Below are 25,395 nucleotides of genomic sequence, written 5' to 3'. Positions count from 1 at the left end.
AGCACAATGAGTGAATATTAGGATTTTAAAGTGAAGGTGGTACAGGGCAGCCAGTGTTGTTCTCTAACCCCCCCCTGTTTACTAAGCCGCGCTAGTGGCTGCTGGTTCGCTAATGCTGACACAGCCCATTCACTTTGAAACAGTAAACAGAAACTAGTAAACAGGGGGTAATAGTGGATAAAACTTCTGCATTCTGCTACAGTTTATCAGCTATATTTTGAACTAATTGGATACATTTTACCTGTCATGATTTGAGTTCCCGCAACAGGAAGTTACAATAGTCTGTGCAGTTGAGGATCGATGCATGAGTCAGCATCATGTGTCCTTATTCATAACTAACTATAGATTTTCCCTTCAATGGACTCCACCCTTCCATTCTTCTTCTTCTGGTAACTGCAGGCTGGGAGCCCTATATGAGATTTGCTTCTAGAAATCTGAATCATGGGCTGTAAACCTGTTCCCTTCTGCAGTGCAAAAGGCCATGACCAAGAATTGAATACAGGATTTTCTGAATGGTAGCGCCCAGCAATGCCACTGGGCAAACCTGAGAATTATTTTATTCACTGATCATCCCACATAATCCGTAGGCGTTTATTTTTCATCCAGATTCAAATTTGACTAAATTGGGCATTCCTTAGCGTTCCTCTGGACTGGCCCAGTGATTGATGGGTTGTGCACGCCTTCCAGCAGGTGGAGACTGAGACTTCTGAGTCATCAGAGATAGCCAATAAGAGCCCTTGCCAGATAGAAGAGTCCAGTATTCTCAGTCTCCAGCAGGTGGAAGGTGGTGAGCCCTGTTAGTCTCTCTTCTTTCTTTCTTTCTCTCTTTCTTTGTGTGGTTTAAAAAAAATTAAAATTACAGTTTGTTTCCTTCCTTAGTAATTCTTAGATATGTCACAGAATATTGCAGACAGCAAAACCATCAAAACATCATGCATGAACCTGCAGAAAATATTTGTAAAATTATGTTCAGGTATGTACAAAGGGGGAAACCTCGCGCAAAATCAACCTCAATGGTAACATAAAGCAAGCGAGTAAAGACTGTGAATGTGTCCAACACCAATCAAGCAAAAAATGCGAAAACTGGGAGAAAAGACCTCATTACCTGCTATTGCAAGCCTACGGCAATAAGACCATCATCGTCATATGTGTGCGCTTTATAAAATTATGTTCAGCAATATGTCATATGCACCCATGTAGTCCTTGAAGGAGATATTATGTAGGCTACTCAGAATACTCACATAAAGCCTTAACTGTTTTCAGAGTGAGTAAACATGTGTAAGTTACATGCAATAACCCAACAAAATCAATAATATTCATGTTAATATTTTAGTTACATTTGTACCCCACGCTTTCCCACTCATGGCAGGCTCAATGCGGCTTACATATACAGGTACTTATTTGTACCTGGGGCAATGGAGGGTTAAATGACTTGCCCAGAGTCACAAGGAGCTGTGCCTGAAGTGGGAATCAAACTCAGTTCCTCACACAGGCGCCCCGTATAAGAGGCTTGGGGAGGCTTAGCCCACCACTGCCCCGCCCCTGCCGCACCTTTAATATTATATTTTTGCTGGAGTCGTGGGCAGCGCCGGCATTGAAGGCATCAGCAGGCTCATCGCGGTTCCAGCAGCCTTCCCTCGCAAGTCGGATGATGGCTCCGCCCTCTTCTGACGTATTTCCTGTTTCTACGAGGGCGGAACCATCATCCGACTTGCGAGGGAAGGCTGCTGGAACTGCGATGAGCCTGCTGATGCCTTCAATGACGGCGCTGCCCGCAACTCTAGCAAAAATAATATTTAAAGGTACGGGGGGGCACGAAGGAAACGAGGGCAGACGGGAGAGGAGAGGAGGGTTGCTGCACATGGTGGATGAAGGGGGAGGAGGGGGGGGGGGAGGAGGGTTGCTGGACATGGGTGGATGGAGGGGAGGGGAGAGGAGGGTTGCTGCACATGGTGGATGAAGGGGAGAGGAGAGGGCAGGGGAGAGGAGGGTTGCTGGACATGGGTGGATGGAGGGAGGGGAGAGGAGGGTTGCTGCACATGGTGGATGGGGGAGAGGAGAGGGCAGGGAGAGGAGAGTTGCTGGACATAGGTGGATGGAGGGGAGGGTAGGGGGAGAGGAGGGTTACTGGACATGGAGGGGGAGGAGGAGTGAGAAAGGAGATGAGATGACGGAAAAGGAAGAGAGTAGAAAAACTGCACATGGATGAAGAAAATAGGCAAAAGCTGGATCCACTGGACAGTCAAGTTTGCGGAGGACCCAGCTTTTACTTACGGATGTAGGACAAGAAATGAAGAAGAAAGGCGGAAAGTAAAGAATAAATGGAAAGGAAGCCCTGGAAACGGAGTTAAGAGGACAGATAGCAGCAGAATCGGATACTGGGCCAGCACAATCAGAAAAACAAAGTCACCAGACAACAAAGGTAGAAAAGATTTTATTTTCATTATAGTGTTTGGAATATGTCCACTTTGAGAATTAGGTGTTCAACATTAAAAGTTTATTTACTTATTTATGACATTTTATCCCACATTAAACATGAATTAGGATGTTTTGTGGCTCTACATGAATTGTGATATTATGATCCCTTGTTTCAATATTGTTGACGGTCTGCATTTTCCGTATGGGTGGTATATTGGTGTATTAGGTTCTACCCAGTGTAATATTTATGGTACAGTAAGGTTCAGAGTGTGTTTTTGCACAAAGTTGTGCATAGTGTTTTGCAGTTGAGCAATTGTGGTTAGTATATGTTGAGCAACCACTTTATTCTTTGACATATGATACATAACTAATATCTAAATTTAATAAAAGGTATTAATTGTGACATTTATTTTTATTTATTTTTTTCTGTGTGTGATCAGACAATTATGGATTTAAGCTCCACCCTGGCCCACCCCTAACCCCACCCCCTTTAGCCTCCCCAAACAGTTGGGGGTTGACCGCCTATGGTTCCTCAGTTCCCCAGGACCAGAGTCCACCACCCTAACCACTAGACCACTCCTCCACATATCAATCAGGTAGTCATCTCTGGGCCAACAGATTTCATAATACACATTTTCATAGGGTCTTGTTCATTTCTATGATTTGAAAAATTTGTGAACACAGAGGAAGGAATTCAATGAATGGCGCTGAAACTTAGGTGCTGAAACAATTGAGTGCTAAGCTCTAAAGGGAGTGCACCTTTTATAGAATAGTGTTCAGTGTGGATCCAGCGCCTACCTTTTGGGCACCATTCTTAAAAGCAGGTGGAAATGCTGGTGCCCAACTTAGGTGCGCTTCAGGCGAATTCTGTAATTCCAAGCGCAACGTTTTGAAATACCCCCGACAAGCCCCTGACCACACCCTCTTTTTCAGATATTTGCTATGAAGAGTTAGGTGCCGAGCCTTATAGAACATCTTGTAGCCAGTTGTGTGCACAAATTCTAATTAACTGCAGTAATTGGTTGTTAGTGCCCAGTTATTGCTAGTTAAGGGCTCGTTGATCAATTAAGTTGGCCCTCCAGCCCTCCACACCCTCTTCCTTCCAGCGCCACCTCCAAAATGGCAGTGTCCTGCCCTGCCCAGTGCATCTTGGGATGCGCTGGGTGGGACTTCCCTGCCATATAAGGGAGTTTCTTCCTGTGTCCGAGGGTGGAGGGGTAACGCTCTGGGCCACCAGGGAAACTTGTCAAACAACTTCTGCGGGAGGATTGTGCCTTGGGCGCATGAAAAAGGCACAATCCTCCCGCAAAGTCCCCCCCACGATCAAAACTAATAGCGCACATAAATTTGCATACTATTAATTTTGATCTTTGGGGCTTTAATTCCCCGCTTTGTTTGGAAGAGCGCAAGGAATTTGATCATTGGCCTGAGATTGTTTAAAAGAATGCATATTTTCCATGTGCATATTTTTATGCTCCTATGTGGTTGCACAATTTTATAAAAGCTTTTTTCTGCATGTGTAACAGGTTTTGCACTTAGAAAATACTTTATGAAACTATCCTCATTACGCTTACTGTTTTATAAAGGTTGTATTTTCACATTGTACTCATGTGAGACCATTCAATGGCACACACCTGTTTACTTGGCAACATTCCCTGGCGAGACATTTCTGTGAGATTGTGAGGAACACCATTTAAAGCTTTTGTGTTGGTAGTTTTTCTCTCGGAGATCTTACGGTTACTTGGGGATTTCTGAACAGGAACGTTTTGCTTTGCAGTTTCTACATGTACATGGGGACCTTTTGCAGGCGGGGCTGAGCTGTTTGATGGTCTTAAAGAATAGTAGTTCTTTGGATGAGAAACTGAAAAAAGAAAAAGCCAAATTATGTTATCAGATAAAACAAATTAGGTGTGGAGGACAGAAACATCCGTGCTTGCTTACTGATTGAAATCTTGGTGAAAAATATATCCTCTGGCTAAGCAATTCAGTCAATGCCATAAGGATATACATATTATCTATTTGTCATTGCTTCCCCTCTATTTTCTTTCATTCAGTTTCATGGTTTTTTTTTCTAGTTTTGCTAAGTTTCATTCTTAATGTGCATTATTTGCAAATAATGCATGCTAAAAACAAAGGACCTGACATTCAGCTGGCGGCTGGTGTTAAACTCTGAAACTCCAATAGCGGGCCATGTCCAGGCTCTGGCATTGAATTTCCGGGTTTCTGGAGCCAGCTTACACATTGCTGGTTAAATGCGATGTTCAGCATTTAACTGCCTAGGGCCCCATAAAGATAGGACTGACTTTTATGTGATCCTATTTATGTAGTTAACCTGGCCGATTAACTGCTAAATATCAGCATTTAACCAGCTAAATGCCAATTCTACCCTGGTACATCCCAAAATTAGCTGGAGAATTTTGACTGCTCTGTTGGATGATGTCATACACATGTTTGGATATGTATCCTGCTGTCCTTAGAGAACGCTTGCTACAAGTAAGTTACTGCTATGCACAGCACACAGTGGAAGTAGCAGAGGGATGAATATTAAAAAACGTCAGCCACAGGGATCAGTGGTTTTTTAAAACATGCACAGCGGTGTTTAAAAAGAACATATATCCAGCACTGCCATCAGGTGCTGATTACCAGTAGCTACAGGTACAGTGGCAATATTGAACTGCTCTAAGTATAGCTCAGCAGTTTTAATTTAGGACAGTTTTTTGCTGGCCCCTAAATGAAATGCTTAACTATACGGATGTTGGCCACATATCACTGTTATGGTGAAATGCCCTTGATGTACCCCAGCACTATGAGGGTTGGGCCAGATCATTAAAGGTATATTTATCAATGTGGGCTACTGTTAAGATAAGTTATTTTACTATTAACCCCAGTTATCTCATTGCACAAAATGGGACCTGTGGTAAATATGTTTTAAGGTTGCTTTGATAACTATGCCCCTTAGAGGAAATATACTATCTGCATAATGAACTGAAAATAAATAATTAGGGTAGTGATGCACAAAGCTTACCGTGCTGGCAATGTTTGCTTTAGACTGGTTGTAGCCAGTCTAAAGCAAATTTCATTTAGCGAGTAATGCACAAAGGGGTTTTCCATGGTTCTAACATTAGCAGCTACCGAAAACCCTATGCAAATGCATTACAAGGAGCTCATTAGTATTAAAATGAGCATTCTGAATAATGCAGACAGTTCCGTGCACTGTGCGCCTACCTTTAACGTGCAGAAATTAATGACAGGTTTGGAGCTGACATTATGGGGAGCAGGATGCACTGGGAAGGGGCTGGGCGCCACCATTTTGTTCTGGGCGGGCCAGAGGCAGGAAGGAGGAGGCGGTTGTCCCGTCTCCAACCTTAATGGTATGTGGAGGGGTCTGGGTGGTAGAGAGAGGAAGGACTCCCACTAGACCACCAAGGCTTGCACCTAGAGGATCCACCCAACCCAGCGCATTGGTGGGGGTTGGACGGAGGGGGGGTGTTTTGGGGGGGGGGTCAGGAGGGGGTCCCTGGACCACCAGGGATTTTTAGGAGGTGGAGGGAGGATAAATAGACCACCAGGGAGTTTTTTTTAGTTATATGGGGGGTGGCTCAAGAGGGCCTCTCCCCCACGCAACTCAAAAACTCACTGGTGGCAAGCTGTGCATTAGCCCCTGAAATATTTAGAAGCAGTGCTAAATGTATAAGTCCCTTTGAATATTGGCCTGCATGTTGCCTGGGGAGGGACATGTTACATAAAGAAAAGAATAATAAAGATATATTATTTGGGATACATTAAAGTTCCCTGTAAATTGGAATCTGAGCTCTAAGGGTTTTTCAACTTTCTACACACAATATATGCAATGCTGGATTTGAATCACACTTCAGAACTTACGTTCTCCACACAGCATAATTTGTCTCGTTAGCTGTTCTGTATCACAGGAAAATCGGGCAGATCTACCCAGTTCCTCATCATATTTCCGTTCACTGACAAAATGCTGGGAAAATACAAAGAAAATCTAGATTTCAAGCTTACAGACCACCACCATTTTCTTACTAAAAAAATATTTGCTGCTTGTGCTTAATAATACTTTTTGGATATTTTAATGTCTGTATCATCCTCCTCCCCCCACTCCCCCCCCCCCCAATGGTCACTCTTCTTTTCTAGGGCTTAAATATTTAAGACCAGATTTATTAAAGTGCACTGCCATGTTATCTCACGCTAATGCCATTAATGTGCATTATTATTAAACTAGTAAAAAAGGCCCGTTTCTGACACAAATGAAACGGGCGCTAGCAAGGTTTTCCTCGGAGTGTGTATGTTTGAGAGAGTGTGTGTGAGAGTGACTGTGAGAGAGAGAGAGTGAATGTGTGAGTGTGACAGAGAGAGAGTGATTGTGGGTGCGAGTGTGTCTGTGAGAGAGAGAGTGTGTGAGACAGATAGAGTGTGAGAGTATGTGTGCGATACACAGACTCTCTGTGAGACCGAGAGAGTGTGAGATCGAGAGAGTGTTTGAGAGTGACTGTGTGACACATAGAGAGTGAATGTGATACAGTGTGCGACATAGAGTGTGTGAAAGACAGTGTGTGAGAGTGAGAAAGACACTGACTGTGAGACAGAGAGAGAGTGTGTGTGTGTGTGTGTGTGTGTGACAGAGATACCTCCCCCCTCCCTCTCTGGTCTGAGGACCCCCCTCCTTGGTCTCAGGACCCCCTCCACCCCCCCTCTCTGGTCCCCCTCCCAATGTCTCCCCTCTTTCTTTCTGCATCCTTCCATCCAGTGTCTCCTTTTTTTCCGTACCCTTCCATCCAGCGTCTTCCCTCTATCTCCCCATCCTTCCACCCATCTACCCTCTTTCCTGATCCTTCCATCAAATGTCTCTCTCCCCGCCTTCTATCCAGTGTCTCTCTATCTCTCTACCCTTTTCTGTTCAGTGTCCCTTCTCTCTACATCCTTCCAGTCTCTCCCCTTTCTTTCTCCACATCCATTCATCCATCTCCCCCTTTCTCTCCCCCTCCTTCCATCGTGTCTTTCTCTCCCCATCCTTCCATCTGTTTTCCCTCTTTCTCCCCCATCCTTCCATCCGTCTACCCCCTCTCTCGATTCTTCCATCCCTTGTCTCTGTCTCTATCCCCTTCTTTCCATCCAGGCCCGCCCACCCAACACAGACCTGCCAAATCTCCCATGAAACACGAGGCGCCAGCTCCCATTTCCGGCCACTGCTGCTTCTCCTGTTGAGAAGCAGCCGGTACAAAAACAAAGAGCTAATTAAACCACCAAAAATGCTTTTAAAAAGCAAGCGCGGCACCGCAGGCAGCCATCAGGCATTGGCTGTCGGCTCTGCAGACGCTCCTCTCGCCTCTCACGTCACTGCCCCTGGAGCAGACCCCGGAGGAGCACAGCGACGTGAGAGGCGAGAGGAGCAGCTGTAGAGCCGACAGCCAATGCCTGATGGCTGCCTGCAGTGCCACGCTTGCTTTTTAAAAGCATTTTTGGTGCTTTAATTAGCTCTTTTTGTTTTTGTACTGGCCGTTGCTGCTCAACAGGAGAAGCAGCAGTAGCCGGAAATGAGAGCTGGTGCCGCGTGTTTCGCGGGAGACTTGGCAGGTCTGTGTTGGGTGGGCGGGCCTAGAGGGAAAGTGGCTGGGCCTGGGCTGTGACCTGGGGGGGGGGGGGGAGCGGGGAGCAGTGGCTGTGGCGACCTCATGGAGGGGGGAGCAGTGGCGACCTCGGGGGGGTGGAGGAAGGGAGTGATGGCGACCTTGAGGGGGGGTGGGGGGTGAGCGGCGGCGGCGACCTTGGTGGAGGAGGCAGGGGCGGGGCCTCGTGCTGCTGTCGTGTGGTTGGTCAGTGCTACGTGTGACATCAGCCTGGTCTTTGGAGGCTAGCAGACCAACTCTGAAGAAAGCCACAGACACAGGCAGCAAGATAGAACATTGGAGGTGAGAATTATTATATAGGATAGGGCTTACTGCATAAAGGGGAATGATGCAGAAAGCCTTGCGGTAGAGCTAGCCCAATGTGCAGCTCTACTACAAAATTAGTGATGATTTGAAAATAACTGCTGCATGCTATAAGCAATAAGCATGCAAATTATGTCACATTAAAATGCAGCAGTAATCTGCTAATTGTCACCTTTTCTGTCAGTGCCTGAGCAGTGATTAACCCTGGCACTGACAGGAAGCATGACATTTAAAAAAATTTAAAAATCACAAGAGCTGCAGGCAAGAAAGCATGCTGCAGCATTTTGCATTAGCTCCCCCCCCCCCCCCCCATAAACAGATGCCCTGACAAACTGGTCCCCCTCCAAATAAATACCTCCCATGACCAACCCAACCTCATAAACATCCATGGTGTCTAGTGGCACCCCCACTAACATAACTGATCCCCTCTCACACCTGATCCCATGGTGTCTAGGGGAACCCTTCCCTCCCACCACCCTTCCGTCCTTACCTGACAAAGTCCTCCCACTCCTAAATCATTGACCAGACCCCCCAAAAACCCTATATCACTAAACGAGGCCGAAGCAATGCCTACGCACTCCTGTCTACAACACCATCATCTTCAAAACGGCAATGCCTGGCCCCATTCTGCCATATAATGGAAACACTCAGAGTTATGGGGTCTGGGGCGGGAGCTGGATGAGGGGTAAGGAATGGACCCCACTAGACACCAGGGGCTTTCAAAAAATGTCAGGTCAGGTTGGGTGGGGGATGGGAAGGGTGCCACTAGACACCAGGGATGTTTAAAGTTGAAGGGCAAAGGGAATACTAGGCTACCAGGGGAAAAGGGGAGCTGATGCAGAAACCAATCAGGAGTAGGGGGTTGAGGAGGGGGGGGCTCTCCCTAACACCTCAATGCTGCTTCAGACCTGTCAGTAGATTTATCACACTATAGATATCACGCACAGGTCTGAGGCTTCTCTGCAGTGCTGAAGATTAATAGGCTCTTTAATATGTATTTTAATATGCTGTGTGCTAATGTCTACCATGTGCGTTAATCTGAGCCCTGAGCCTTTTCCTGCATCATGCGGTCCATAACAAGCACGAAGACTGCTCATTAATCCTATGCTGCAGCCTATGGTAGCTTTTTGTTCTGGCTTCAAAATAAGTAAATAAGATTTTTTTAATGTATGTTATTGCACAGTAATGTGGTAGCACTTTTAGTAAATCTAGCCCTTAAATCCCTGAGTTTCAACAGATAAGACTTCTGATGCATACCCCAAACCTTTTTGGTTACCTTTCTCTTGACTAGCTCTAGCCTATTGCTCTCCTTACTGTTTAGTTCCTCAGTAAGGTAGTGTAACGCCTGTAGGGCTGCCATATTAAGAGACTTCAGTACTGTGCTAAATCCAGGCCATTAGCCATAGTTTGGGACCCCTTCTCTAGCATATGACCTTCCTTTGACTCTCTTTATGGCCTGGGTGTACAGTGGTGTGCAATAGTCTGGAATAGGTTGTTTGCAAAGTGGAATTTCAGTATTGCTTGCATTCATTTCATTTCCATTTTTTTTTAATTTGTGCTTATTTAGGGGTGTAGTTATGAACATGGGCTTTTACCACCAACTCGTACTGTTGAGGCACAGGTCCCATTTTATGCAATGAGACTTATTTACTAATAACTGGGATTAACAAAAATGCATGTTACATATGTGAAACAGTGTAAAACACAGGTACAATGCAATTTCAGTGTGGCTCACTTGCTATTTAGATCTTGTGGCCATGACATCACATGATTAAAATAGAGGTATTTAATTTAATTTTTTTTTTAAATGTGACAAGAAAATGGCCATTTGAGTATGTGTGATAGTTAGTATTTGGTAGGTCAGCCTTTACTCTTGCAGACAGCCTTGCACCATCCTGCCATTGAAGGACCAACTTTAGAAAATGGTGGCTGGTAAACACTTTATTCCAGGCTGCAGCGAGTGCCCCTGTCGGTTTTCATTGATGCAGGATGCTGCTTAGATATTTCCAGTGCTATTTCATGCCACAAGTTCTCAAATGGATTCAAGTCTAGTGACTGAATGACACGAGGACGGGGAACTTTAGTAACCATGGGGATGGGGACAGAGCATGCGTGGACGGGACGGAGACAGATCCCACGGGGACGGAGTGGGGACGGGGACAGATCCCACGGGTCAGGGCGGGGATGGGGACAGAGCTCACAGGGACGGGAACAAACTTTGTCCCCGTGTCATTTTCTAGTTGGAAGGGTAGAGGGTGGTGGTGGGAAGAAGGGTTATTATAGCTGCTCATTGCTATTATTGTTTTCTATTTGTAATTTATACACAACAGTTGCACAGCATATTGTTCCTTTATATACTTTAATAAAAAGATTTAAATATAAAATCATAAGTGTTCAAGGCTTCTGTATAAGAGGACAGAACCTACGGGGATGGGGCGGGGACGGGGTGGGGATGGAGACAGGGCCTGCGGGGATGGGGCGAGGATGGAGACAGAACCTGCGTGGATGGGGTGGGGTTGGAGACAGAATCAATGGGGACGGAGACTAAGTTTGTCCCCGTGTCATTCTCTACTGGTTGGCCAATCGAGGGTAGAGATCTTGGATTCCTTCCAGTCAATAGCTGCTTTTGCTCAATAGCATGGGGCATTGTCATCCTAGAATATGTAGTAACTTGGAAAAATGTCATTGCTGATGGAGTCATGAATTTCTGCAGTATCTTGATGTACTGCTTAGCATATAGCATACAGCTGGCAATTTCTAGCAACCACTTGCAGCTCATGCAGCCCTAAGCTATGATCTTCAATGGATGTTTGACAGACACATTCAAACAATCTGGGTTGCATTCTTCACCTGGAAATCACCTTACATATGTGCAAGCATGATCTCCAAAGAGGCAGAAAGTGCTTTTGTCACTGAAAAGTAGTCTTTTCCACATCTCGCATGTCCATTTTGAATATTTATTTGCTCACTTGACTCTGTATTTCTTTTGTGCCTCTGTCAACAACAGCTTCTTGCTTTACATCCCCTCAATCCACATTCAAGGCCTCTTCTCCCCACTGTAGATGAAGACACTGCTACTCCACAGTTTGCAAACCACTGTCTGAGTAGCTGAGGTGAGGTGAGCTTGCAGTCAGAATTATGTAACTGTGATTGGCTGAAGTTGGATCCACTTTTGCTGCAGGATATGATTCTGTTTAACTTTACTATTTGTTAAGCAGTTGATAATATGAATGCATATCCAGCATACAAAATTAGCTGCATTTGAAAAAGGAGTGAATGCTGATACAGGTGGTTATTTTAGAAGTGCTATTTGTGTTTTAAATATGGATATCCCAGCAAACCTCCAAAATGTCTAAAGTGCAATTTAGAATAGGCTGGAGAAAAATGTGGATGTGACAAAAACATTGAAATTGGCCAGAGGTGTGTTAGGGGCATTTTGGGGCTGTGTCATGGGTGGTGCAGCATTCCTGATGTCTATCAGCTATTCCGAGTAGCATGTCGATATGCAGAGAACACAAGTAAAATGTCAGGTCTTACACTTGCTATAAAGAGCGAATAAGCATCACTGCATGCTGCAGCATGCCTTTGTGACTACTTGTGATGGTGCTGACTGGAGAAGAGCTGATACAAGGGTCTGTGAGCCCAATTGCCATCTCTGTCAACTCAGGTCTGTCCATCTTTAACCCATATCAGCCATATCTATGTCACTATCCCCTCCAGGGCCCACCTCTCAACACTCTGTCTTGCCTGCCCCCACAAACCTCTCCTCACTCGACATGTTTACGTTTATATTTATTTGAGTTTGATATACTGTTTTAGCTAACTGGTAGAGCAAAGGGGTTCACAAAAATAAAACAAATCATAAAAGTTAGAAAGGGAATGCCATAAAACCATAGGAAAGAACCTTTCATTCACAAGGTAAAGAGAGGGGGAGATGGGAGGATAGGTCCCAGGAATTTGATCAGTGCCAAAACAAAGTCTACTGTGTGGGGCTAAAAACTAATTCAAATAGGAATGTTTATAGTCAAATTTAAAAATTTTTAAATGATTTTAATGCATTTTAATGATACATCAAAGACAATACTTTGACAAGAAATCCAGAACAATATACCGTATTTTTCGGACTATAAGACGCACTTTTTCCCCAAAAATTTGGGAGAAAATGGGGGGTGCGTCTTATAGTCCGAAGGTAGCGTTTTTGGACCGCCGTCCCGTACTTACACGATTCCATGTGCCCTGGTGGTCTAGTGACGTCAGGGCAGGAAAGAGCCCCCTCTTTCCTGCCCATAGCGCTGCTCTCCGTGCTCCTCAATGCTTTCTGACGGTCTCGGCGAGATTCAAAATGGCCGCCGAGAATCTCGGCGGCCATTTTGAATATCGCCGAGACTGTCAGAAAGCATTGAGGAGCACGGAGAGCAGCGCGATGGGCAGGAAAGAGGGGGCTCTTTCCTGCCCCGACGTCACTAGACCACCAGGGCACATGGAATCGTGTAAGTACGGGACAGAGGTCCAAAACTCGGACAAGACGCACCGGAGCACCTAGGTTTTAGAGGAGGGAAAAAGGAAAATTTTTTTTTCCTATTTCCCTCCTCTAAAACCTAGGTGCGTCTTATGGTCCGGTGCGTCTTATAGTCCAAAAAATACGGTACTAATTAAACCATCAATAAAATAAAAGGAAAACATTACTTCAACTTAGTCCATATTAAAGAGGGAAACCTAGATTTAGAAATCCATAGAGAAGATGGATACAAAAAGAATGGGAAAAAATAGTAATAAGAGGAAAAAGAGTAAGAACTCCTCCACTTAAAAATCCTAACAAATCCAAAGTGAACCTAGCAAACTAGGAGCTTAAATAAGATTAACACCTTTACCTTCCAAAAATAATCTCAACTGAACAGGTTCATAGAAAATATATCAACATTCTGATATCGCACAAAACATTTACAAGGAAATCTAAGTTGGAAGGAAGCTCCTAATGAAGTTACTGCAGAATGCAATTCCAAAAACTTCTTTTGTCTGGACTGCGTCCACTTAGACATATCGGGAAACACCTGTACCTTCTCTCCATAAAAGAAGTAGCTGTATATAATACAATCTGAATATTGAATCCCTACCTTGACGAAAAACAAAGGAAACTAATAAAGTGGCTCTAGCAGTTTTTCATATTCTGAAGATTCCAAAATATCAGAGATATTCAAGTCAGTCGGGATCTCAGTCATTCTTTTTAAGTCGCATAAATATTTTTTTTGAAAAGGTGGAAAAGCTGCTTCTAGAAATTTCAACACTGTTTGCAAAAAAACTATGAAAAAAGTCTCTCGCCGGAGTCAACCTTGATTGTGGAAAATTTAAGAATCTTACATTCAAACTTTGAGAATTCTCCAAATTTTCAATTTTCCACATAAATGACTTATCTTGTACTAAAGGTGATTGAGAAGATTATTCTCAGCAATAAATTTATCCAGTGTATCAACTCTTAACAGTGTAGGAGTTTACCTTAATCTCCAAGTCTTGCAGTTTAACTATAGAAGTAGTAGAAACTGAAACAATAGAGGAGCAAACCTGGTGTAAACTCTCCAAAGCCATCCATAGCGTGTATAGGGTCACCACCTCTGGCTTCACCAACAGTTTGAGCATGGGAGAAACAGATGAATCAGCAGGCAGCACATCTACCCATGATATTTCTGATCCAACACTAGACTGTTCCTACGCCGTTAGGATATGTGCCATGATCTCCCCTAATAATGATGCCAAAGATCTCATATATGTCAATGGTGACTCCATTCTCCCAGTACTTGCTTGCTTCACCACCCCCGTAATGCCAAAATTATTGGCATCCACATGGTAGGCTAAGTTGGGCAGCAGTTCCAGCAATTGGGGGGAGTCGAGGGTCCTCCAGGGCTTAGCAAAAACTCACTAAGCTGGGGCTCTTCCTCGCCCCAGCAGCAGAAACACCTGACATCGGGGAGGGAACTGCATAGGATGTTATAGCAGTTTGTCGCAAGGAGCTAGGAGCTGAAGGAGAGGGAGGCACTCCTCTCAGCTTCCCCCTGCGCTTCGGCATCTTGAAGAGTACATTTGAAGAAAACTTCAAGGTAAAAAATACCTCAGTGCGGGAGCACCTAACACCAACATCTTACTCTGACGCCATCTTGGTTTTCCACGGACCTCAAATTTAAAAATTTTTAAACGACTCAGAGTGGAGGCTGGGATAGAAGAGAATTCCGAAGAAAAGACGCCAAGAAAAAGAAGGCTGGATTCCCATCAAGCAAATCTAGGCGAGGGAACAGTAAGCCTGTGAGAGTCCAAAGAACGCAAAGCATGTGTAGAAGTATATGGAGAAATTAAGGAAGAAAGGTAGGAGGAGTACTACAATAGTAGGCCTTGTGAGCTAATGATAATATCTTAAACTGAACTCTGTAATGAATAGGGAGCCAATGGGAGATTGACAAGTAGCTCTGAATTGGATATAAGACAAGTGGCTGGACTCTGCAGGGTCTGGAGAAGGTTTAATTAGATTGGAAGACCAGCGTTAGACAAAATGAAAATAATCTAAGCAGGAGCAGGCATGAATCAAAATGTGAAAGAGCCTGGGGAGTCAAGGAAAGAATGTAGTGAACAAATCTTTCAAAGAATATAGAACTGTTTTTAAGATTATTAGAGATTGTACTTGAAAAGATAAATGAGAATCAAGATAAACTCCAGATAACGAAATGAGGCTGATGAGGGGAACAGACGACCGAATAATCAAAGAGGTTGAGAGGGTAGGGAAGATCCCAAGACATACAGCATGCCACAATTTTTGTCTCCATTTAACATAAGTTTGTTTGTGGAGAGCCAAGCGGCAACCTGAGATAACAGTATTATAAAGTTGGTAATGTAAAGTAGGGAGAGGGAGAAGGATGTCATCTGCATAAATGAAAGCCTTAATTCCAGCAGTTTGGGCTGTGTAGACCATGCTGCAGTGGGATAAGAGCAGGGCCACAGGCCACAAAACTTCTCAACAGGATATATAGGCCCAGGACCACCAGTTTCGCACCTTACTAAGAGTAGTGTATATGGCACTTCTGCTTGGCAAGGCAGCCATTCAGCATCTCTGCTGACAACTGGAGCCCCTCCTCTGCACCGCTACTCACAAGGGCCTGTAGGCTATTTCCCTGTGAGCCTCACTCTGCGATCTCTGCCTGTGTATAACAACTATGTCAAGATGGAGTCTGTGAACTAAGACCCTGCACTTCAGTGACCAAGCAGATTCAACTTTCTGTTGTACCAGAGCTCTGCTTGTAGGTAAATAACGGGCAGGTCTGAAAAAAAAACTCAAGGATATGCAGTGGGCTACCTGACCCTTGCACCTCCCTGATGAGCTACAGGGGGTAAGGCCATGGTGCCAGCAGTCTGATGAGAGAGACAGAGAGAAGAAGAAAGAAAAGAAGAAAGGGAGAATTTGTCTGGTTTCTACTGGAAGAAGGGTAGCTGAAAAGAAGACCGAGCGAGACCTGAAGTGGTCCACAACCTTGTGAACTGACCATCTGAAGAAAGTACCTGTTGGTTCAGCTCTACCGGCCAGAGAGACTGTAATCCTGCATGCTGCAGAAACCTGTGTTGTTTCCTGAGACGGGGTCTCGCTGTGGAAAACAGCTGGAGTCTAAAGGGGAAAACCTTGTCCACTTCATCTCACAGACCACCTAGAGTCGGCTCGGTGAGGATTGCAGAGATTTATTTCCTATAGTCGGGGATTAGCTAGTGGGTTCTTCCTAAGCAAAGGCGGGTTAGTCAGAACTTTGTGATCAGGAAGATGTGCTGCTAACTTGTATTACTTTCATGAACCTAGTCAGTATTACTAATCAGGATTGTGTAATAATCTAAGTAACCAGTGATATCAGTGTTTTAATTAGACAATACATTCTACAGTTGCATTCAGCATAAGGGAGCTACAATTGTACAGCTGAGCTGTAGGGTAGGGTGTATTATACTATTTTCTTACCTATATATAAATTAATATATTTCACAGCAGTGACTTACCTTTATTCCAGTTCTCTCTAACAGAAGAAAAGTTCTGGTGTAGGCCCAGAACAGCCAGGTTCCTTTATAATATATAACCCTGGACAGAGCTAAGTTGGTTTAGCCAACACTCCTGTAACGGAACCTGGAATTACTCATTGGGTAGCTTTGCCCAGAAGAGATATTCATCCTATAAATGCTTACAGGCCAACCTATGCCTGTGTACCTCAAGTCCACCTCTGCACTAGCCTTTCTCATCACTGGCAGCTTCCAGACTGTCCCAGCAGCTACTGCAGGCCAAAGGCAGTTGGTCATCTCCCAGTGCATAGCACAGTTTCTCACTGGGCCAGGGCAGGTGTGCATTAGGGGATGATGCTTTCTGGTTCAACGGTATGAAGCCCATAAGATGACAAACTTCTGGGTGGCGTATGGGGGTGTTTGGGTTGATGTTTCCAGTTGTACATCAGCACCCCCTGAGCCATTCGTCAGACATCCCCCAGAGCACGGTGTCATCTGTCACAGCATTGTAGTTGTTGGGGTCTGTGGGGCTGATGGGAGTGTGGCAGGGTGGCCTGTACATTGTGAGAAGGCCATCCAGGTGTGCATGGCATCTTTGTGGTCATGGGTATCACACTGCACATGGCAGCTGCGCTGTGCTGCATGTGTGCACTGTGAATATGTACTGGCCACCATGCAACTGTGCCATGATCTGAGAGATCAACAGCTGGGTATATGTGCTGTCAACATCGTGCTGTGTGGCTTTGCAGGGTATCACATAGGTGTGGTGGGCATGGTGGCTCGAAGGCAGTATATGTCGTGTTCGTGAGTTCTTGTGCCTGTGGGAGTACAGAGGTGAAGACTCAAACCTGCGCTCCGTTAGGCAGCCGAGCAACCCCGCGGCTTCACCTGTGGTGACCGCCGTTCTCCGAGGATTGAGCCCCCAGGTGCAGGCAGCCGACAGGACTTCTGGATAAAGGGAGAGGTCAGACGGCCACAGGCAACAGGCAGAGAGCAGCTAGGTACAGGTGGTCGTAGGTCAGGCACCAAGCTGAGGGTAGTCAGGAAGCTGGCGGAACCAGGTCAGTCAGCAAGCGTACGAAAACAGGATTCGAGCAGTGAACAGATCAGGCGGCAAACAGAAGGTAGTCAGGGACTCAGGCAGGGGTCAGGTCGAGCAGCAGGCAGAGGCAATCGTGTTCAGGCAAGGGTCAGATCAGGCAGCAAGCAGAGTGGTAATCCGGTATTCAGGCCAAGGTCAGGTCAGTCAGGCAGAAGGCAGAGCGTAATCCGGTGTTCAGGCAAAGGTCAGATCAGGCAGCAGGCAGAGAATAATCGGTATTCAGGCAAAGGTCAGGTCAGGCAGCAGGCAGAGCGTAATCCGGTGTTCAGGCAAAGGTCAGGTCAGGCAGCAGGCAGTAGACAAAGTCACACAGGAGCACAATCCAATCTACCAAAGTAGAAGCCGAGCACTGAGGGCAGGGGTAGACGCTCCCTAATAGCCCCCACCATCGGGAGCAACAGGAGTCAGCTGAGGCAAGATGCTCAGGATTGGCTGACAGCAGGAGAGGGGTGGAGCTGCGGTGCGGGAGCCCAATCCCGGCAGCCGGAGGCGCAGCCAGACCTCCCGCGCTCCCGGGTCCCGCACCCGGAAGAGAAGGAGTTACCAAGGCGCCGGCAATGCCAAAATGGCCGGTGCTTCCACACAGGGTCCAGGACGCCCCCTCAGACCTGCACCCCTGGGCGAAGACGCGGCGCATGGCTGCAAGGACCGTCGGCCCCGCCACATGGGCTGACGCCCGACGCTCCCTCCTATGGAGGCGCGGAGCATGGCAAACAGGGAGCAGGGCAGGCGATGAACATACCGGTAAGGAGCATGACAGTATACAGTGGTGGAAATAAGTATTTGATCCCTTGCTGATTTTGTAAGTTTGCCCACTGACAAAGACATGAGCAGCCCATAATTGAAGGGTAGTTATTGGTAACATTGAGAGATAGCACATCACAATTAAATCCGGAAAATCACATTGTGGAAAGTATATGAATTTATTTGCATTCTGCAGAGGGAAATAAGTATTTAATCCCTCTGGCAAACAAGACCTAATACTTGGTGGCAAAAACCCTTGTTGGCAAGCACAGCGGTCAGACGTCTTCTGTAGTTGATGATGAGGTTTGCACACATGTCAGGAGGAATTTTGGTCCACTCCTCTTTGCAGATCATCTCTAAATCATTAAGAGTTCTGGGCTGTCGCTTGGCAACTCGCAACTTCAGCTCCCTCCATAAGTTTCAATGGGATTAAGGTCTGGTGACTGGCTAGGCCACTCCATGACCCTAATGTGCTTCTTCCTGAGCCACTCCTTGGCTGTATGTTTTGGGTCATTGTCGTGCTGGAAGACCCAGCCACGACCCATTTTTAAGGCCCTGGCGGAGGGAAGGAGGTTGTCACTCAGAATTGTACGGTACATGGCCCCATCCATTCTCCCATTGATGCGGTGAAGTAGTCCTGTGCCCTTAGCAGAGAAACACCCCCAAAACATAACATTTCCACCTCCATGCTTGACAGTGGGGACGGTGTTCTTTGGGTCATAGGCAGCATTTCTCTTCCTCCAAACACGGCGAGTTGAATTCATGCCAAAGAGCTCAATTTTTGTCTCATCTGACCACAGCACCTTCTCCCAATCAATCTCGGCATCATCCAGGTGTTCACTGGCAAACTTCAGACGGGCCGTCACATGTGCCTTCCGGAGCAGGGGACCTTGCGGGCACTGCAGGATTGCAATCCGTTATGTCGTAATGTGTTACCAATGGTTGTCGTGGTGACAGTGGTCCCAGCTGCCTTGAGATCATTGACAAGTTCCCCCCTTGTAGTTGTAGGCTGATTTCTAACCTTCCTCATGATCAAGGATACCCCACGAGGTGAGATTTTGCGTGGAGCCCCAGATCTTGTCGATTGACAGTCATTTTGTACTTCTTCCATTTTCTTACTATGGCACCAACAGTTTGTCTCCTTCTCGCCCAGCGTCTTACTGATGGTTTTGTAGCCCATTCCAGCCTTGTGCAGGTGTATTATCTTGTCCCTGACATCCTTAGACAGCTCCTTGCTCTTGGCCATTTTGTAGAGGTTAGAGTCTGACTGATTCACTGAGTCTGTGGACAGGTGTCTTTCATACAGGTGACCATTGCCGACAGCTGTCTGTCATGCAGGTAACGAGTTGATTTGGAGCATCTACCTGGTCTGTAGGGGCCAGATCTCTTACTGGTTGGTGGGGGATCAAATACTTATTTCCCTCTGCAGAATGCAAATAAATTCATATACTTTCCACAATGTGATTTTCCGGATTAATTTGTGATGTGCTATCTCTCACTGTTACCAATAACCTACCCTTCAATTATGGGCTGCTCATGTCTTTGTCAGTGGGCAAACTTACAAAATCAGCAAGGGATCAAATACTTATTTCCACCACTGTAGGTCCTTACCTTGTTAGGGTCTTCTGAATCTTTTCCCAGACCATTGTTGCTGATGCTTGGGAGACCCGCTGCCTGTCATATCAGAAGAGGTGCACTTCACTTCGTAGCAAGACAGCCATGTCACTCTCCTTCTCTGCGAAATTGCACTCCCTCCTAGACTCCATCTTGCATGTGCATGTGGAAGGTGCTGATAATGGGTGGTATATATATTGCAGGTCCTGGCCCACATGCGCATGGCTCTGGCCACCGCATTATGGCTGCCCTGAGCATTGCTGGGAGAAGTGTCTATATTGGGGTGTCCAACTGCGAATCTCGAGGGCCACAATCCAGTCGTGTTTTCAGGATTTCCCCAATGAATATGCATGAGATCCATTTGCATGCTCTGTCTCCATTGTATGCAAATAGATCTCAAGCATATTCATTGTGGAAATCCTGGAAACCCGACCTGGCAAAGACCGAGGTTGGACATCCCTGGTCTACATGCTTCATGGACCTTGACGTTTTCCGCTGCTACTAGAGCTTGGGCGGATAACACTATATAAATAGCACTGCATGTTTAGTGCTGCCGTAGTCTAGTGCTACATGTGTATTGCCCGTTAGCACCTCATGGCTAGTTTCCACAGCTAGGGGGCCTTGTGGCTGCTGAATACTACATGTATATGGGCCCGGCATGTATGTGTTTGCCTATATGCACTCAGTTTCTGCATGTTTAGGCACCATTTTGGACCCTTCAGGATGTATACTGTGATAAAGTCACCTCCAGGATAGTTGGGTTAAGGCAGTTTCAGTCTGAAATACAAGTCCCAGAAGGCATTGCAGGCAAGGAGCCAGAGGGGGAGATGAAGAACCCGGACTGGACTCCTAGCTACAATCAGGGAAGACATAGGTGTAAGCTGGCAGGTTGTGTAGAGTGGCTGCCACTGGGCGGAAAAAGAGTTAGGGAACCCTGTGTGCAGGAGCTCATCATTGGTCTCATTAGTTTAATGCTCAACTCAGCTGGTTTGGGGTGTGAGGAAGCTAATGGAAGGAGAATGATTGGTTGTGGTAGCTGAAGCCAGAGATTGATTAGGCAGGTGGGAAGGAGTCCCAGGAGTTCAGTTCAGTTCAGGAGAGAGAAGCAGAAGGAGAGAAGCAGTTGCAGGCTGGAAACCCTTGGGCAGGGTGGTCCTTAAAGTATTTGCAGGCTGAAAATCCTTGGGCAAGGAGGTCCCTAAAGTACTGAAGCAGGCTGAAATTCCTTGGGTGAGAGGAAGTCCCAAAAGTATTGAATTCACTGTGGAGGAAGTCCCAAAAGTATTGAATTCACTGTGAAGCTCATGCAGGGGAAAACCCTTGGGTAGAAGGAGTCCCTAAAATATTGAACTCTCCTGAAGGTAAAGAGGATAGAAGGTAGAAACTGCTGCTTGGTGAATGAACTGTGATGATGAACTGAAAGAACTGTTTGTCTTGGGAATTGAATTACTGTTTATTGTGCATTGGATAAAGAGCCCAGACTGGAGCCTGTAAGCCTGTATTGAATCCTGGTATGTGCTATGCTGCTGTTGGAACTGTGTACTAGAAACCTGCATGGAATAAAAGTCCTTAAGATTGAAGTTACTGGTGGACATCTATTTCTTCATTGTGCCGGGAGCCTGTGGCTGGAGGAGATTGTTCTATCCTTGGCTGCACCTAGGGGCACCTGGTTACAATACATACACTGTGGCAGTATTTTGTGAGATCTGTGTTTATCTTCTACAAGTTTATTCCACTTTTCAGACGTCTCTGGCAGCAGATGGAGAAACCTCAATTTTACTAGACACATACGTGTACAGCCCTGGTCTTATCACATGTTCTGCTTGTTTTTGCAAATAAGTGGATATTCCCATATCCATGACCTATCTAAAATGGTGCTGATAATGTATGATGTTCTACCATAACATCTACAGTTATGTGAAAAATTGCATATTGAAGCTTCAAAACAGCATTAAGAGCTGCTTATTCCACACTGTTGCACACCACCGTAGATCAGTTGAAAAGAGACACTCTCCTTCCCATAAACACAACAGGTGATCTCCAGTGAAATCTTGATAGATCATACTTAAAAGGCTTCTTTTCTGCTGGGCAGTTCTCCCTGTAACTCCTAACAAGACACATGGAGGGTAATTTTATAAAGGGCACCTACATTTAGAAACCTACAATGTGTCTACTTGGAGTATATTCTATCAAAAAAACACAGGTGCTAGCTTTTCTTTATAGAATACCAGTGTAACATGCCAAGAACGCACAAATATTCTAGGCACAATCACTTACACCAGCTGCTGTAAATGATCACATCTAAACACGCATGATTATAATTCTTTATAGTCTATGTGCGTGAATGTGTGCCCTGTCAATGCTTCACCCAAACTCCACTCATGTGAATGCCCACCTGCAAACTATTGTCATAACATTTAGGTGTCATTTTACAGAACAGTGCATAGCCGGAATATTGCATGTTTAGATCTGGTGTCTGGAGAGGTAGTCATGGGAGACATCGTGCTTAGCACTGAGAAGTCCAAAATCACTTTGAAATATCTTAATTGGCCTCCCTCAGATATCTAGTTTTACATCATTCACCATTTACAAGTATAATTAGCAAAAGTACCATTTATTTGTGAAACTAGCACTTACATTTTCTGGACTTTGCATGTGCAAGTTTGAGAGCTGCATGGGAATGAGGATTGTGGGAATCCCATGGAACCTGTGGATATGAAAGAAGTCGCCACTGGATTCCCGTGGGGATGGAAGAAGTCACCATGGGATTCCTGCAAGTGTGTACTCAAAATCTCTGGTGACTCCAGAATGAGGCTTGGAATGCACTGAGAAAGGAAACTGGAGTGCCAGAATGAGGCTTGGAATGCCTAGAGAGGCAGGTGGAACACCAGACTGAGGCTTGGAACACTTATTGGTTGAATATCATTTAAAAAACCATGGGAGGCTGTTGGGATTGAGAGGAAACAGAGGGCTACAAGCAAGTAAATAATAGCATTGGCTCCTGAAGGTACGGGTGGGGATGGAGGAGATTAACTGTGGGGATAGAATGGATCTTAGTGGGTAAGGATGGGTATGGGTTAGATTCCATTGGGGATGGGCGGGGATGAATGAAATTTCTGTCCCCATGCCAACTCTCTAGTGTAAGTGTTATTTTCACAAATACATAGTGATTTTGCTAAGTATGCGTGTAAATGGTGCATGTTGTAAAACTGGATATCTGAGAGGGGCCGATTAAGATATTTCAAAGTAATATTGGACTCCTCGGTAGTAAGCAGTATCTCCCCCATGACTACCACTTGAAATACCAAACTGGATCTGGAAAGAAGCCATTCTTTTTCTGAACATTTTCCTTAGCAAAATAACTTCTTGTGATCTGAATGCAGCCATATACATGTAAGTTTTGGAGGTGCTATATATATAGGCAGTTCATAAAAGGCTCCGTATTCAGCAAGTCTTTCATAAAATACTAGAGGTTTTTTTGAATGAATGGAGTTAAACATCATCTAAGCAACATTTAAAAGATCCAGTTCAGAGATGTTTTGCATTAGCATGGAAATGGAACACAGTTGAACTATGTTGAGCATATAAGGTGGCCATCTGTTTATAGCAGTGAAATGTTTGCATAGAATTATCCAAGACAAACCTTAATTTCAGCCCTGAGTTCAGACAGTTGGTTTTCAGCCATTTGACTTGCCAGGTCTGTCATTTTCTTCAACTCTTCAGCTTTTTTCTGGCGAGCAGTTAGTATTTGCACTGGGGGGAAAAAACATACTAATGCATTACTGCTGTGTGCATATAAAAATTGTTTAACATTTACATAATTCTATTTATATATTCCACATACAAAAACCTTAAATTATGCAAAATTACTTGCACTAGCCAAAGTATGACTATTACCATAGTGACAAAGCAAACTATTTTTATAGACAAATCTAATGATTTAGGGTAGGCTTAATTTTATTTACTGGTTCCCGTTAAAGAATTACATTATCTTTTCTCAAATTCCTGTTCATTATTCAGTATATAAATATTTAGGACACCAGATGTTGCACATGAGGTTATTCCAGAGCACAGTCAGTATGGGTTCCAATTCTCTGAAGAGAGATGGGGTGAATGCATTTTGGGGATCTCTTGTGCCAACAGCATCAGATATTCAAGTTTTCCAAAACAATTGTAAAAGGGTTATTTAGGAGATATCCAATGCTGACAACTTATTGGTTTTGGTAGAATAAAATTATCCAGGGCACCCAGTAGACACATCCCCCATCAGTATTTCATGAACATCCTCCAGTCTGCCTCCCGAATCAGCCTATAAGGTGTTATGTACTTCAACAAACCTTCACCCTGAATATCTCTGGGCTGATCTTAGTTTTTTCAAAGTAACTCCCATCTGTCGTGTTTCTTTTATTTTCTTTCCATGGAAAATTATAGGAGCAAATATGTGTTCTCTTTTGTCATTGTTTTTATGGGTGGCTTGTGTAACATATGTTTTGAATTATAGATGCTAATTTGTAAATAACTTGCTCAGTAGCAGGTTAGTAACTCTCACAATAAATGAATAATGCTATTTGCAATCAACTTTGCAAGCTGTGTTTTTTTTTCTCCATGGTAGCATCATGTCACCACTGCATTGCCTGGTGCTCCTGAGACCCTTCTTAAAGGGGCCAGTGGTCTTTAAATAATCACAACCAAATCCATATCTCCTCTCTGACAAACATCCCTCTCCATCTCCCCCCACCCCAGTCACAGCCTCATACTTATCATTGCCTTTAATTGGCAGCTTGACCCCTAGTGGTAGTGCAGCGAGACTACTCCTAGAGGTCAAAGTGGCCATCTCATCAGATAACAAGGAAACCATTCAATGGTGTACCAAGGGTGGGGCAGTGGGGGTGGACTGCCCCAGGTGCACACTACAAGGGGGTACAGAGAGCAGCTGCGCGGCTGTCGGCTCCACAGGTTCCCTACTCTCTCTGATGTTACTTTCTGTTCTGAGGCAGGGAAACAGCAGAGCTGACAGCCATGTGACTGCTCCCAGCACCCCCAGGAGCTACGAGCAATGCGCTGGGGGGGGGGGGGGGGATGGAGGTGATGCACCGGGGGAGGATGCACTGGGGGGGGGGGGGGGTTATCCCGGGTGGCAGCTGACCTAGGAATGCCACTGCACTAGTAGGTCCCTGGAGGGATTTGGAGGTGGGGGCTCTTTCCTTGGAAAGAAGGGACTTGTGATGGGGGGTGTGTGTTAGATGGGAGGATATGCTATCAGGCATGATTTGTAAAGACCATCAGCTTCTTTAAGGCTCCTGGAAGCATCATGCTACATGTTAGCGGCCCAAAATTCCCAGGGAGAAAAATGAACTCCAGTTCAGAGTTGTTATTATTTTTCCACAAATAATGCGGCTTTTAAGTTCAATGTAAGCTGTGTTATTGTGCAAATCAAATAATGAGGTGCTTTGCATCTCATTATTATGTAATGTGAATTGCACTAGACTAATGTGTTAAGGGCAAATAATGCAGAATTTTGCCTTTTAATGCACGTTAACCCTCTAATTC

At 45.2% G+C, this 25,395-nt stretch overlaps 1 protein-coding gene across 1 annotated transcript in view; it reads right to left on the bottom strand.

Moving 5' to 3' along the window:
* LOC115474292 (SPATS2-like protein) overlaps nucleotides 1-25,395 on the bottom strand; it is a 159,496-nt gene that overhangs the window by 4,340 nt on the left and 129,761 nt on the right. Inside the window, exons 9-11 of the mRNA XM_030209700.1 lie at nucleotides 23,489-23,598; nucleotides 6,301-6,403; nucleotides 4,053-4,279 (exon numbers count right to left, since the gene is read on the bottom strand). Coding sequence (XP_030065560.1) covers nucleotides 4,053-4,279; nucleotides 6,301-6,403; nucleotides 23,489-23,598 — 440 coding nt within the window. The remainder of the gene's footprint in view (nucleotides 1-4,052; nucleotides 4,280-6,300; nucleotides 6,404-23,488; nucleotides 23,599-25,395) is intronic.

Source organism: Microcaecilia unicolor, chromosome 7, assembly GCF_901765095.1.
Source record: "Microcaecilia unicolor chromosome 7, aMicUni1.1, whole genome shotgun sequence".
Classification (NCBI taxonomy): Eukaryota; Metazoa; Chordata; class Amphibia; order Gymnophiona; family Siphonopidae; genus Microcaecilia; species Microcaecilia unicolor.
This window is presented reverse-complemented; position numbering and strand designations above follow the sequence as displayed.